At 33.1% G+C, this 17,500-nt stretch overlaps 1 protein-coding gene across 1 annotated transcript in view; it reads right to left on the reverse strand.

The window, feature by feature from the left end:
* LOC133629853 (cadherin-6-like) overlaps nt 1–17,500 on the reverse strand; it is a 679,023-nt gene that overhangs the window by 39,735 nt on the left and 621,788 nt on the right. Inside the window, exons 11-13 of the mRNA XM_062020899.1 lie at nt 14,308–14,427; nt 6,872–7,039; nt 2,058–2,245 (exon numbers count right to left, since the gene is read on the reverse strand). Of these exons, the coding sequence (XP_061876883.1) occupies nt 2,058–2,245; nt 6,872–7,039; nt 14,308–14,427 (476 nt within the window). The remainder of the gene's footprint in view (nt 1–2,057; nt 2,246–6,871; nt 7,040–14,307; nt 14,428–17,500) is intronic.

The following is a 17,500-nucleotide window of genomic DNA, read 5'->3' on the forward strand; positions in this document are numbered from 1 at the left end:
TTTAGAATTTTAAAAGATTATTATTTGTATTCTGTTATTTTCTATAATATTTATTGCTATTACAAGGTTTTCTCTTGCATGTAACTGATCGTGGCGTCCCGCCTCGCCAAAATAAAAGCAAAAACACCATAACAAAGTTTTTTTTTACGCAAAGACAAATTAAAGTATTATATCATATGAATGGATATATATATATATATATATATATATATATATATATATATATATATATATATATATATATATATATATATATATATATATATATATATATATATATATAATTATATATATACATATATGTATGTATGTACTTATACAGTATATGTGTATATATATACACATACAGTATATACATGTATATGTGTGTGTATATATATAAAGTACATATATATATATATATATACATATATATATATATATATATATATACACACATATATATATTCATACACACATATATATATATATATATATATATATATATATATATATATATACATATACATATATATAAAAATACATATATATACACATACATATACTGTATACATACATATATACACACATATACACATATATATATATATATATACGTATGGATGTATGTATGTATATATACTGTATATACACACACACACATATATACATATATATTTATATATATATATATACACACATACATATATATATACATACAGGACATATGTATATATATACATACATATGTATGTATATATATACATACATATGTATGTATATATATACATACATATGTATGTATATATATACTAGTGGTGAACCAGAAATTTTTCTGCGGGAAAAAACAAACAGTGCTGCCGAAACTGGAAAAAAGTACATACATATATACATACGGAATTATATATATATATATATATATATATATATATATATATATATATATATATATATATATATATATATATATATATATATATATATATATATATGTATATATACCTGTGTGTGTATATATATATATATATATATACATGCATACGTATATACATACATACAAATATATGTATATGTACTTATATATACATATGTATGTATATATATTTGTATATACATATGTATGTATATATATATTTGTGTATATATATATTTGTATATACATATGTATGTACATATATTTCTGTGTATACATATATATATATATACACAAATATGTATGTACATATACATGTATGTACATATATATGCTCCCACATATGTTTGGCAATCTATTGTAAACCTTGTAATATAATTATTTAACTATTTTATGTTTTTATTCATTATGATTTTTTTAGATGTTGTTCATTTTTAGTTATTCTCAAGTGACACACCATGTCTTGTAATTATTGTCTGGTTGGTGTAAGACATTTTGTGTATGAAAAGTGCTTAACAAATAAAGCTTTGATTTGATTAATTTAGAAGAAAATTTTTCTCTTTTTTTCAAGTAGAACTTTTGAATAATGCAATAATTTTTTAGAGCACACAAAAAAATGTTTTCCTCCAAAAAAATATCGTACAAAGGTTTATACATTTACAAAAGAAGCAAAACCAAAGTAACATTATTTTCCAGGAAAAGTCATGATTTCCCTATTTTTTCATCATTTCTTTGTTTCGTACGATTGAAAAAACAATAAATGTGACTTTAATCTTTTAACATGAAAATCTGTTGGTGCTCGGGCTTGTAAGAACAACTGGGTTTGAATGTGTCAGAAAATTGTACATTTATGTTTTAATTATGTAAAATTCATAATTTTGCACACAAAAAATTAAAATGAAAAAAATGATGGTGCATCACTAGTCAATATTGAATTATTGAACAATTCATTTCAGGTGAATTTGTTTTAGTATAAAATATACAACAAATTACATTTAAGTTTGATTAAAACATGTTTCACACAAATAAAAAAGTGTGAATATGAAATTGAAATCAAATAATTTAGCTTGTAACAACATGATTTATTAGCATTAGCGTGCTAAAGTGATTATGAAGCTGTAGTATGAATACAAATATTAGGTAGAAGAAAAAACCAGGGTCTGACCTTCCTGAGCACGATGACGCCCTCCTGTGAGCTCCTGTTGGTGGACATGTCGAACATTCCGGGCCCGTCGCTGCCGATGATCCTGTAGTCCATGTCCGCGTTCTCGCCGATGTCGTTGTCCACGGCCCGGATGACTCCCACCGCCGAGCCCACCGCGGTGGACTCGGGCACCTTGAACTCATAGAGCGCTGTGGACACAAGAGTGTATTTGAACGCTCCGATGAGGACAGACCTCGTTAAAACGTCCCCGCGGAGGCCAGGGCGAGCTCAGGTGGGTTAATTGGCTTCAAGATGGAGTCCGCGTGTCGCAATGGAGGCCACGACCTCGCCCGCGTCTGGATTTATCTGCGGACCTTCATCATCATCATCATGTGAGCCAGACATCAGGGGGCGGAGCCAACTCAAACTCTCTTCTTCCATCAAATTCTGTCAGCTAAAAATGTTCTGTTTGCTGACAGGATTTAGGCCCCAGACCATGGTCGGGTGTTGTGTGGCGGAACGGGGGCGCGGGGATGTCCCGTTACCATCTTTTTCTGACCTCTTGGGTTGAGTAAGGCGAAGGTTTTCAAAAACAAAGAACTGGGAGCTAACACGCTATTAGCATGGGGGTGTCACATTAAAATATGTTTACCGTATTTTTCGGAGTATAAGTCGCTCCGGAGTATAAGTCGCACTGGCCTAAAATGCATAATAAAGAAGAAAAAAAACATATATAAGTCGCATTTTTTGGGGAAATGTACTTGATAAAAGCCAACACCAAGAATAGACATTTGAAAGGCAATTTAAAATAAATAAAGAATAGTGAACAACAGTCTGAATAAGTGTACGTTATATGAGGCATAAATAACCACCTGAGAACGTGCCTGGTATGTTAACGTAACATATTATGGTAAGAGTCATTCAAATAACTATAACATATAGAACATGCTATACGTTTACCAAACAATCTGTCACTCCTAATCGCTAAATCCCATGAAATCTTATACGTCTAGTCTCTTACGTGAAGGAGCTAAATAATATTATTATTATTATCATTATTATTATTATTATTTTTTTTAAAATAATATTATTTGATATTTTACGGCAGGGGTGTCCAAAGTGCGGCCCGGGGGCCATTTGCGGCCCGCAGCTAATTGTTTACCGGCCCGCCACACATTCTGGAAATGCTATTGCAAAAATGAAAAAGAAACATTAAAAAAGTGGAAATCTAACTAGAAAAAAGTTGCAATGTTGACACAAAGCTGCCATGCAGGCTGTTTTTTTTTTCTTTTGTCTTTCTTCATTTCTTTTTTTTTGCCATTGGCCAAAAAAAAAAAAAAAAATCAATGTTATAATGGATTATTGACTTATTCAAGGCTCCAATTATTTCAAATATTTCACTTTAAAATGTTTTATGTGGAAAATATTGCAGAAAATATTGTGTGGTTGCCATACAAAAACATCAACGTTATTTTTGACAAAAGAGCATAAAACAAACAAAATAATAGTTCAAACGTAAAATCGACAGAAATATCTGAAGTTCATCTCGTAACTTAAGTGTTGAAAGTTAAAAAAAAAAAAAAAAAATGTATCACTTGATGAGTGGGGCACCTTTTGGATCCCAAATATATTTAATGGGATTTTATTTATCTTTTCACTGTGATTACTCAAAAATAATAATGAATTAAAATCAACGGTGTCCTGCATTATTGATCTTTTTAAGGCTCTAGTTACTTTACATCAAACATTGCTTTCTGAATGTTTTGGGTAATGGGGGAAATACTGCATATTTCAGTTTTATTATAAAAAAACAAAGTTGTCTTTGACAGAAAAGGCATAAAACATTTTTGTTTTTTTTTACTTTATATCAACCTGAAGTTGATATACTGTAGAGATTTACTGTAAGCATTAAATAAATAAATAAAATAATAATATGACTTGTTTTTAACATTTTAATGACTTAGACCCTTTATGGTCCCTGGGAGCCCTAAAGGTTAAAAAAAAAAAAATCCATATATTTTGTTATGGTTTGAAAATGAAAAATATCAAAATGGCCCCCGCATGCTTTAATTTTTCCGTGTGCGGCCCTCAGTAAAAAGGTTGGACACCCCTGTTTTACGGTAATGTGTTAATAATTTCACACATAAGTCGCTCCTGAGTATAAGTCGCACCTCCGGCCAAACTATGAAAAAAACTGCGACTTATAGTCCGAAAATACGGTATTTACTTTTTGGGCACAAGTGAGCAAACGGAACGGCTTTACGTTCATGAAAAATAAAAGTGGGGACAACTTCTGAAGACTAAGAAACAATTAACGGGTTCTTACTCAGATTGTTGAAGGTCGTCGCAAGTGAGAAAGAAATGCGTTATTAGGAATTCCAGCTGCATGCTAACGGGTTATTAGCGTGGGGTCTGGTGGTGGTAGGGTTGCAAAATTCCGGGAATATTCAACATTGGAAACTTTCCATGGGAATTAACGGGAAATGAATGGGAATAAACATTGAATGCAACATGCTAGATCTTGCAGCATGATTATTAGCTAAAACAACCTGAATTAATGCAAATTCAGTAGAATTTCAACCCTGCACTGTGCATTCCTCCATCACATGTGCAGTGCATTCTTCCATCACATGCACAGATAATTCCCAGCATGCTATTGAGGCCACACTAGTATTTGAGCCCAAGGACTTCATCCAGTCAGGTAAGTTTTCATGTTATAACTGGGGTAAATATATTTGATCTATGGTATTTAAGTTTAATAGAGGTGTAATTGCTTGCTACTGGACAGCAGACTTCCACTCAAGCTAGCTTGGGTGGTCGCTAGTGGAATGCTGTCCAATTATGAAATATTTTCCATTTCCTGGTGGGCGTGGCAGGAAAATGACAAGCGAATGAGACGAGGGCCTTCATTCATTAGGAAGAAAGTCACACTTTCCATTGAGATTCTGAGTCTGCCCCCATGTAGGGTCACCCCAGACCCAAAATGTACTATTGGAGAAGCACACAGGGTTGATGACAAGTTAGTGAGGTGAAGGTCGTCATGAACAAGAAATAATGCATTAATTAGTATTTCAGCTGCGCGCTAACAGGTAATTAGCATGGGGTCTGGGTAGGGATGATACTCGAAACCGGTTTTCCCGGTTGTTTGATAAGAAAATAACCGAGTCCTCGGACTCGAATCCCTTTTTGAGAACCGGTACCCGTTATCGAGACCACTATAGTAAAGGAAAAGAGTTGATTCTTTATTCGAATCCCGTCCCGACCAGAAATGCTCCGTGGGACATCATAAGAAATGACGTCACGTAGCTCAGTCATTAGGCGCAGATAGCGAAAGCAGGTAAACAATGGACGGTAAAAAGCGCTCCAAGGTGTAATAAAGTTCAAAACAAAAGCTATAATCCATCGAATAACTTTACTGAGAGATATTAACAGGGTAAAACACATGACGAACACTTTTACGACCAACCGGAAACATAGCAACCAGGCTAGCAACGCACCTCCTTTACGGCAGCTGTCGCAACGTTCTTAAGACAACCGCAGCACATACATTTATATACAACATATCTCCCTATTTTAACTTTTGTTTTTCTTTCCTTGTAAACAAAACAAAATCACACTGTAGATGTGTTGTCTGTCTAATTATAAATAATGCAGACGAGGCGTGTTGGCTGAGTTCTTCACGTTTAACATGCAACACTTTTCGGGGCTACCGCGCATGCTCGTAACTCCCGTTGCATGCTGGGTAGTGTAGTTGTTATATTCTCTAGCTCATAACATTTTTCCCCCTATAAAGAAATAATGTTAACTCAATAAAGTGTATTTCTTTTTTTAGCTTTAACTTTTCATTTTTTTTAGCATCGTAACCACATTTGCAAATAACTTTTCTCTTCATAGAATTTTCTTTCAATAAAGAAATAAAGTGCAAAAATGTCAAAGCATCATAACAAACAGTTATGTCAAATAGCAGCAGAAGTGCACTTTTTGGAGAGCTGTATTATTTTCAGTTTTGTGCCCAAGGGACTGATTTTATTTAACACTATATTATTATTTATACACCTATAGTGATCACAGAGACAGGTTGTTTTTGTGTTACTGTATATATTTGTTTCTCTGAAAAATCCCACTTAATATACTTTGGGTAACAACAGTCAATATTTATTTATTTTATTTTATTTTTTTAGGTGGGTAACAGTCAATATTTATTTATTTATTAGATTTTATTTTTTTATTATATAATAAAAGTGAGCTTTTGTTAAACCAAATATTGTGTGTTTTTTTCCATATGCAACAACCTATCTGGACTCGATAAGGAATCGGTTCGATAAGAGGATTCGATAATAGGCTCGAACTCGATAATTCCTTATCAAACATCATCCCTAGGTCTGGCTGGTGGGCGGTCAGGGGTTGGCTGACCCTTTTTTGAGGCATGGAAGGTTGACGACGACATGCAGTACAGCTGCATGTGGACTAGCATGTGGGGGTGGGGGACGTCCCAATATAAACCACTTTACACTTTTTAAGGAGGATGACGAACGAGTGGCTAAACAAAGTTACATTTTCGTTTCAGCTGCATGCCAACATGGGGTCTGGGTGGTGGCTGGTCAAGGGTTGGCTGACTTTTTGGGGGGCGTGGCAAGTTGATAGCTTGAATTCAGCTGCAGGCTAACATAAATTAGCATATGGGCGTGGCCTGGTGGGCGGCCGCTAGTGTTATAAAATATTTAGTACTTTTTAGGGGCGTGGCTGGAAAATGACAAGCAAGTAAGACTAGGACCTTCATTCATAAGGAGGAAAGTGACACTGATCTGGTACGCCGCCCGGCCCCCAAAACTCACTCTTGGTGAAGCGCGGCGGGTTGTCGTTGATGTCGGAGAGCGTGATGCTGACGGTGGTGGTCCCCGACAGACCCCCCATCTGTCCCGCCATGTCCTTAGCCTGGATGACCACCTGGTAGTTCTCCTTGACCTCCCGGTCCATGCCGGGCAGGGCTGTCTTGATCACGCCTGAACAAAAAAAACAAAAGGACTTTTTATTGATTTCAAACGTACAAATGTTAGCATCATTATTCGTGTTGTGAATAATAATATTGATTACAATAATAATTTCCATTTTTGATTTTAAAAAATGGGGCAGGTAAAAAGTAATGTTTTCCCAGAAAAAAATATTGTATAATTTCATTATTAAACTAATAATATAAAAAACAATGATCATATAAAATAAAATATTTTACTTTTGATATTCCCAAGAAATAAATGTATTATTTAGAGAAGAGAGTCATTAAAAAAAATAAAAAACATGTATTTAAATATTTTTTCCAAAAGGGGCATCTTAAAAAAAGGTGTCAAAACTCCTGGTCTGGGGAGGTATTCTATCTATTATTTATTTAATATTAGTAATTAATATGGTGCCAATATTGATCACGATAAAGTCACCTGTAGTTGGAGCAAAGAGAGTAAGAATGGCTCAACAGCGCCCCTGCTGGTTGCACTGCAGCACTGGCAGGGATGTACAGTAAGCCAGTAAATATCCAACTGTGGTACGAGGCTCCATCTAGTGGTACGCCAAATAATCAATTACATATTCAAAGACAGTGTGACTGTTCAAACTGTGTGTAATGTTACAGTGGGCAAAAATATTAAATAAACTTGTTCAATAAAACCTCTGCCTTGTTTTTAATGAATACTTAGGCCTACTACGCTACTGTATTTTAATGTTGGTCATTATGGTGGTACTTGGAGAGACAAGTGTTTTCTGAGGTGGTCCTTGGTGAAAGAAGCCTGAGAACCACTGCAGTAAGCAGTACAGTAAGAAGTACAGTAATAGTATAGTAAGAAGTACAGTACAGTAAGCAATACAGTAAAAATTACAGTAATAATATAGTAAGAAGTACAGTAACAATTACAGTATATGTACAGTAAGAATTACAGTAGCAGTATGAAGTACAGTAAGAGTATAGTAAGCAATACAGTAAGAATCACAGTAGCAGAATGAAGTACAGTAAAAGTATGGTAAGCAGTGCAGTAAGAATTGCAGTACAGTAAGCATTACAGTAGCAGTATGAAGTACAGTAAGAGCATATTAAGCAGTACAGTACGAATTGCAGTAGCAGTATGAAGTACAGTAGGAGTATAGTAAGCAGTACAGTAAGAGTATAGTAAGCAGTACAGTAATAATTACAGTAGCAATATGAAGTACAGTAAGTATAGTAAGCAGTACAGTGAGAGTATAGTAAGCAGTACAGTAAGAATTACAGTAGCAGTATGAAGTACAGTAAGAGCATATTAAGCAGTACAGTACGAATTGCAGTAGCAGTACATGAAGAATTACAGTAGCAGCATGAAGTACAGTAAGAGTATAGTAAGCAGTACAGTAAGATCTGCAGTACAGTAAGAATTACAGTAGCAGTACAGTAATAATTACAATAGCCGTATGAAGTACAGTAGGAGTATAGTAAGCAGTACAGTAAGAGTATAGTAAGCAGTACAGTAATAATTACAGTAGCAATATGAAGTACAGTAAATATAGTAAGCAGTACAGAGAGAGTATAGTAAGCGGTACAGTAAGCATTACAGTAGCAGTATGAAGTACAGTAAGAGCATATTAAGCAGTACAGTACGAATTGCAGTAGCAGTATGAAGTACAGTAGGAGTATAGTAAGCAGTACAGTAAGAGTATAGTAAGCAGTACAGTAATAATTACAGTAGCAATATGAAGTACAGTAAATATAGTAAGCAGTACAGTGAGAGTATAGTAAGCAGTACAGTAAGAATTACAGTAGCAGTATGAAGTACAGTAAGAGTATATTAAGCAGTACAGTACGAATTGCAGTAGCAGTACATGAAGAATTACAGTAGCAGCATGAAGTACAGTAAGAGTATAGTAAGCAGTACAGTAAGATCTACAGTACAGTAAGAGTTACAGTAGCAGTACAGTAATAATTACAATAGCCGTATGAAGTACAGTAGGAGTATAGTAAGCAGTACAGTAAGAGTATAGTAAGCAATACAGTAATAATTACAGTAGCAATATGAAGTACAGTAAGTATAGTAAGCGGTACAGTGAGAGTAGTGAGAAACAGTAAGAATTACAGTAGTTGTATGATGTACAGTAGGAGTATAGTAAGCAGTACAGTAAGAGTATAGTAAGCAGTACAGTAATACTTACAGTAGCAATATGAAGTACAGTAAGTATAGTAAGCAGTACAGTAAGAATTACAGTAAGAGTATAATAAGCAGTTCAGTAAGAATTACAGTAGCAGTACAGTAAGAATTACAATAGCAGTACAGTAAGAATTACAGTATCAGTATGAAGTACAGTAAGCAGTATATTAAGCAGTACAGTAAGAATTACAGTAGAAGTATGAAGTACAGTAAGCAGTACAATAAGAATTGCAGTAGCAGTACAGTGATAATTACAGTAGCAGTATGAAGTACAGTAAGAATTTAAGTAGCAGCACAGTAATAATTACAATAGCAGTATGAAGTACAGTAAGCAGTATATTAAGCAGTACAGTAATAATTGCAGTACAGTAAGAATAAGAGTAGCAGTATGAAGTACAGTAAGCAGTACAGTAAGAATTGAAGTAGCAGTACAGTAATAATTACAATAGCAGTATGAAGTACAGTAAGAGTACAGTGACCAGTACAGTAAGAATTGGAGTAGCAGTAAGCAGTACAGTAAGAGTATAGTGAGCAGTACAGCAAGAGTATAGTAAGCAGTACAGTAAGAATTAGAATAGCAGTAAGCAGTACACTAAGAGTATAGTAAGCAGTACAGTAAGATCTAGAGTAGCAGTAAGCAGTACAGTAAGAGTATAGTGAGCAGTACAGTAATAAATAGAGTAGCAGTAAGAGTATAGTGAGCCGTACAGTAAGAGTATTTTACAGTAATAATTAGAGTAGCAGTAAGCAGTACAGTAAGAGTATAGTACAGTAATAATTATATTAGCAGTAAGCAGTACAGTAAGAGTATAGTACAGTAAGAATTAGATGAGCAGTAAGCTCTACAGTAAGAGTATAGTACAGTAAGAATTAGACTAGCAGTAAGCAGTACAGTAAGAGTATAGTACAGTAATAATTATATTAGCAGTAAGCAGTACAGTAAGAGTATAGTACAGTAAGAATTAGATGAGCAGTAAGCTCTACAGTAAGAGTATAGTACAGTAAGAATTAGACTAGCAGTAAGCAGTACAGTAAGAGTATAGTACAGTAAGAGCGCTGCACTTTCCCAGGGTCCCTGCAGTGTAATTCACTGCGTGCATTTCCTCAGCTTCATAAAGTCGCGTCGTAAAGATAATGAACTTCCTTCCTCAGGTGGCAAGCGAGCATCAAACATCCCAGCGCGCCACACCTCAAAATAGTCGCCGCCGCGTCAGCCCGGCCTCGAATTAACGACGCTTTCATCTTTGAGATTTATGCGCCCTCGCGCCGCCTAATGAAGTCGCCGGGAAGATTTTATTAGGAGGAGGCTCTCGTAGTGTTGCTTTAATTTAGGGGCGGTCTCCAACGTGATTGATCTGCGTCGTTACAAGGATCGTTTGCACCATTAGGATTTTTGATAGTTAATTACCTTTTATTGTCGCGCCTTTACTTTGAAATGTGACCTCAACGTGTGCTGAATATTCCAACTTATCCAATAAACCCCCTCATTTATTAATCAATAAGATTGTTCTCGTAAAGTCTCTTCTTCCCTCTTCGAGTTATTGAGCGCTTAAAATGTCACCTCGTAAAGCTTTTAATTTGAAATGCGCTGGCAAATGCAAGTAAACAGGAAGTACATGTATTTACTTTATTGCAACAGCAATGAGATATCCTCATTTATCGATTAGCAACCGTTCATGTAGTAAATGTTTTTTGTTTAAAAAAAAAAAAAAAGCCAGACAATTTAAAAAAAAGTTTAAATATTAGAATAGAATAGAAATAATAGATGTTTAATTATTAAACAAATGAGGAGTGGAGAAACAAGTAATATATTGTAGTAATATAAAACCTATCTTTTTTTTTTTTAATAATGGGACTAAAAAGTCCCTGTATGTTCTCCTTTTAACTTTTATTGATCATAAAACCTTTTACTATTAGTTCTTAATCACATTTTAATTGTCTTTGGCCCGTCTCCTCTCCACTCTGTCACACTTGTGTTAAAAATAAAAGTGTGTTAGAAATAAAATACATAATTAACATTATTGTATTGTTTTCCAGAATAATAGTATAATTCCAGAAATAAAAAGTAATATTTGTTAATATACTTTGCATATGTGTGATATTCCCAATATTTAAATATCTTATTTTAGGGAAGAGAGTCATATTTAAAAATATATATGTTTTAGAAAAATGTGTATATTTTGAAGTCAAACATCATAAAATTTCAGGGGAAAAAATTGTAAACTTACTAGAATAAAGTGTAATAATAAAGTGTAACGTTCTTTTGTATTCTATTTTTGTTTTAACCGCCGAGAAAGGTGTCATTCAACGTGTGCGGTTTGTTTGTTTAATACAAATAGACAAGACATATTAACACACGGGATGTGCGATACCACTGATTTTCTTTCCGATACAGACTACAATTCAGGCTGCTATCAGCGATACTTGGTACAAACATACCTAATGAGTAGGGCTGCAACAACTAATCGATTAAATTGATTAAAATCGATTATAAAAATAGTTGGCGATTAATTTAGTCATCGATTCGTTGGATCTATGCTAAGCGCATGCGCAGAGGCAATTTTTATTTATTTTTTTACATATGTATTTATTTAATTTTTTTATAAACCTTTATTTATAAACTGCAACATGTACAAACAGCTGAGAAACAATAATCAAAATAAGTATGGTGCCAGTATGCTGTTTTTTTTCAATAAAATACTGGAAAGTATAGAAATGTAGTTTGTCTCTTTTATCCGATTATTAATCGATTAATCGAAGTAATAATCGACAGATTAATCGATTATCAAATTAATCGTTAGTTGCAGCCCTACTAATGAGTCTATTAAAATATAAAAAGTACGTATTTCAAGTGTTGCTGCTTTTAGGGAATCATCTACAAATGATATAAAATCACAGGGCGAAACGAATAATGGCGTTATTTTGCACTGAATTACTTATTTGATTTATAATCAACGGATAATGGCATTATTTTGCACTGAATGTCTTATTTCATTTTTAATAAATGAATAATGGCATTATTTTGCACTGAATGTCTTATTTCATTTATAATCAACAAATAATGGCATTATTTTGCACTGAATGTGTTGTTTGATTTATAATCAACTCTGTATGCAATAGTCTAGAATAAACGTATACATACACTTATTATACCGACTGACTCGTTTTAACTGCCCGTCGTTTTCTAGAAGTACTTAATCAGGCGTAGAAAAAGTAGTTCCTCTCAACCGCCTTTCATTTCGACACCATCTCAATGATTTAGTTAAATTACACCGACTTCCTGTTAATGATACACATGATCTCAAATAAATCACGTATCCATGTTTTGATTTGAGAATCGATATTAGAGCATAAAGGTATCGATCCGCCCATCTATATTGTGTACTTTAATTATGACAGATTATAGCAAGGATGCTAATTAAAGAAAACAGATTCAGCACAATACAATAAAAATAAATACTTATTTAGAAATGTAAAAAGAAGAACAGCAAAATTTAAATAATGTGAATTTTACTCAAATTTAAATGTAATTTAAAAAATTTGATTTTTACTAAAATAAAGTTGAATAATTTAATTTAAATAATGTGAATTCTACTCAAATAAAGTTGAATTTAATTTAAATAATGTGATTTTTACAAAAATAAAGTTGAATTATTTAATTCAAATAATGTGATTTTTACTCAAATAAAGTTGAATAATTTAATTTAAATAATGTGAATTTTACTTAAATAAAGTTGAATTTAATTTAAATAATGTGATTTTTACTAAAATAAAGTTGAATAATTTCATGTAAAAAATAATGTGATTTTTACTAAAATAAAGTTGAATAATTTCTTTTAAATAATGTGATTTGTACTTAAATAAAGTTGAATAATTTGATTTAATATGAATTTTACTCAAATAAAGTTGAGTTTAATTTAAATGATATGAATTTTACTCAAATTTAAATTTAATTTAAAAAATGTGATTTTTACTAAAATAAAGTTGAATAATTTAATTTAAATAATATGAATTTTACTCAAATAAAGTTGCATTTTATTTAAATAATGTGATTTTTACTAAAATAAAGTTGAATAATTTCATTTAAAAAATAATGTGATTTTTACTAAAATAAAGTTGAAAAATTTCATTTAAATAATGTGATTTGTACTTAAATAAAGTTGAATAATTTGATTTAATATGAATTTTACTCAAATAAAGTTGAGTTTAATTTAAATGATGTGAATTTTACTCACATTTAAATTTAATTTTAAAAAATTAGATTTTTACTAAAATAAAGTTGAATAGTTTAATTTAAATAATGTGAATTTTACTCAAATAAAGTTGAATTTAATTTAAATAATGTGCATTATACTCAAATAAAGTGGAATAATTTGATATGAATTTTACTCTAATATATTTGAATTTAATTTAAATAATGTGCATTTTATGCAATTAAAGTGGAATAATTCAATTTGAATAATGTGCGTTTTACTAAAATAAAGTTGAATAATTTAATCTAAAAAACTATTGTGATTTTTACTCAAATACAATTTAATTTAATTTAAATAATGTGATTTTTGAGGGAGAAAAGTTAAATTATTTTGAGAAAAAGTATGTTTTAAGAATGTTTTTTTTGTCAAGAAAAACAGAATAGTTTGACAAAATATTTTTTTTATATTTTGTAGAGTGTGTGTGTGTCAAGGAAAAATCCATCCATCCATGTTCTACCGCTTGTCCCTTTTGGGGTCATATTTAAAAAAAAAAAAAGTCAAATTAAAAAGTAATTAAAGATGAAAATGATGATGTTAGTGAGCTGTAAGAACTAATGCTGCTCATCATGAAGTCATGTCACATGTGCTAAAACATATTAGTGATAATCCTCTCACTAATCTGCAAATGGACTTTTTTATGCTTCTTCCCCTTTTTGTTGTTTCATCAGGATGTCATCCAGAGCTCACATTAATCATTCAAACTACATTTTGCGTCCCGTCGTTTTGCCAACATGTCTGATCCAAATCCCCCGTTTAGCCTCGCCAAGCCAGCTGGTGGACACGCGGCGCCATTTCGGATCTATCCAATGGGAAATGTAGTTTTCCTGTGAAGCGTTGGAGAAGAAGCGAAACACTGACCAGTTTCTGGGTCCACAGAGAAGTACGGCTGGCCCTCCAGGATGCTGTAGACCACCTTGGCGCTGTTCCCGTAGGTGGCGTCGTCTGCGTCTAAGGCCGTCACCTGGATGACCGACGTACCTGCAGAGAGGGAGCCTCTTTCAATTCTGTCCAATTGTATCCTTCCTGCTAATAGTTGATGCTAACTGTTACATGCTAGTTATTGTGCTCTGAACGTTGATGCTAATAGTTGATGCTAACTGTTACGTGCTAATTGTTACATGCTAATTATTGTGTTCTGAACGTTGATGCTAATTGTTGATAATATTTGTTACATGCCAATTGTTAAATGCTAATTGCTACGTGCCAAATGTTACGTGGCAATTGTTGCGTGCTCGTTGTTACATGCAAATTGTTTTGTGCTAAATGTTGATGCTAATTGTTGATAATAATTGTTACATGCCAATTGTTAAATGCTAATTGCTACCTGCTAAATGTTGATGCTAATTGTTGACAATAATTGTTACATGACAATTGTTAAATGCTAATTGTTGATCATTGTTACATGCCAATTGTTAAATGCTAATTGCTATGTGCTAAATGTTGATGCTAATTGTTGATAATAATTGTTAAATGCAAATTGTTACGTGCCAAATGTTAAATGCTAATTGCTACGTGCTAAATGTTGATGCTAATTGTTGATAGTAATTGTTACATACCAATTGTTAAATGCTAATTGCAACGTACTAAATGTTGATGCTAATTGTTGATAATAATTGTTACATACCAATTGTTAAATGCTAATTGCAACGTACTAAATGTTGATGCTAATTGTTGATGATAATTGTTACATGCCAATTGTTAAATGTTACGTGCTAAATGTTACATGGTAATCGTCGCATGCTAGTTGTTACATGCCAATTGTTTTGTGCTAAATGTTGATGCTAACTATTACAGGCCTTACATTGTAATTGTTATGTACTGAATGTTGTTAATTGCTACGTGCTAATGGTTACGGGCTAAATGCTGATGCTAATTGTTGCGAGCTAATTGTTGCATGCTCATTTTTACGTGCTAAATGTTGATGCTAACTGTTGACAATAATTGTTACGTGCCAATTATAACATGTTGATTGTTACATGCTAAATACTATTGCTAATTGTAACAATGTTATTGTACGTGCTAAATAATATCGCTAATTAGAACATGGTATTTGTTACATGCTATTGCTAATTGTAACAATATTATTTTACATGCTAAATAATATTGCTAATTATAACATGTTAATTGTTACATGCTAAATACTATTGGTAATTGTAACAATATTATTTTACGTGCTAAATAATATTGATAATTATAACATGTTAATTGTTACATGCTAAATACTATTGCTAATTTGTAACAATATTTTACGTGCTAAATAATATCGCTGGTTGTTCATGCTAACTGTTGCGTGCTAATTGTTACATACTAATGTTTACGTACTAAATGTCGACGCTGACTGGTACGTGCCAACTCTTACAGGCTCAGGCTTGTCGAGGCAGAAAAAAAAAGGTATGATCCTTTGTGTTTTGTGGCGAGGCCAATGTGGCGCCCGGAGTGCGGAGTGTTGCTTCATTACACGCGCAGCCAAATCAAATGAGGGGAAATATTTAAGCGTGACGCAACGTGCTAACGATGCCTTGGAACCGGTATCGGCGAGAGGAAATGACGAGATGCTAACGATGTGCTAACTCGCTTTTTTTTTTTTTTTCCACAGAACATAGCTGCAGCGGTGACATCACACCTCGCCTGAGTCACATGACTACTTAAAGTATGTACTCAGAGGACAAAACACATTCAAATAGTCATTCCTGGTACCTGGGAATCAAATTGTTGGTACTTTTGTGTGTTCATGTGTTGACAAAAAAGAATAAATGACACATTTTAATTCAACGTAACAGTAATAATAACTGTGCTGTTCCTTCACTTGCAGGTACTATTATTATGTAGGCCTCATTCCTGTGAGAACCCTGCGTGTGACTGAAAAATGAAGGTTGTTGAGGTTATCCAGGACTTGCTGCAGTTTGCTCCAACCACCACCAGGTGAGCAGATAATACTGTATCATCTCTTTCTGACTTATCAGGTCTTCACATCCACACATTCTTCCCTCAAGTGAGGGATGAGGCAAACTGGATCCAGACCCACTCTAGAGTGGACCCAAGACGTTACACTGCGGTAGTGTCGAGACTACGCTGTGTTGCCAAGTCTAGAAGTAGTCGTTGACATTAAGGAGAATCTAGGTTTTTGTTGCACCCTACAAAGTGTTGATACTGTAAGTATTGTACTTATTACACACCAGCGGTTTGATTTTAACGAGCAGCTTAGTTATTATTTTATTGGAGCTTTACCGTGTTTGAAAACACTCAAACACAGTAAAGCTACACTTTTCACAATGCGCTAGCTTGCTGCTAATATCCATTGGCTTTGCTATTGATTGCCACTAATCAGCATTAGCAATTTTACATGGCAATTTTTAACACCTTCAAATTTGGTGAAAAAAAATTAAATTGCTGATGCTAATTTTTAGCAATCAATAGCAAATTTGAAGGTGTTAAAATTGCCATGTAAAATTGCTAATCCATTGGCTTTGCTATTGATAGCCACTAATTAGCATTAGCAATTTTCCGTGGCAATTTTAACACCTTCAAATTTGGTGAAAAAAAAAAATGCTAATGCTAATTAGTGGCATCAATAGCAAATTTAAAGGTGTTAAAATCGCCATGTAAAATTGCTAATCCATTGGCTTTGCTATTGACTGCCACTAATTAGCATGAGCAATTTTACATGGTGATTATAACACCTTCAAATTTGCTATTGATTGCCACTAATTAGCATTAGCAATTTTTTTTCCCCACCAAATTTGAAGGTGTTGAAATCGCCATGTAAAATTGCTAATGCTAATTAGTGGCATCCATAGCAAATTTGAAGGTGTTAAAATCACCATGTAAAATTGCTAATCCATTGGCTTTGCTATTGATTGCCACTATTTAGCATTAGCAATTTCACATGGCGATTTTAACACCTTCAAATTTGGTGAAAAAAAAATAAAAATGCTATTGCTAATTAGTGGCAATCAATAGCAAATTTGAAGGTGTTAAAATCGCCATGTAAAATTGCTAATCCATTGGCTTTGCTATTGATTGCCACTAATTAGCATTAGCAATTTTACAT

Source organism: Entelurus aequoreus, linkage group LG15, assembly GCF_033978785.1.
Source record: "Entelurus aequoreus isolate RoL-2023_Sb linkage group LG15, RoL_Eaeq_v1.1, whole genome shotgun sequence".
Classification (NCBI taxonomy): Eukaryota; Metazoa; Chordata; class Actinopteri; order Syngnathiformes; family Syngnathidae; genus Entelurus; species Entelurus aequoreus.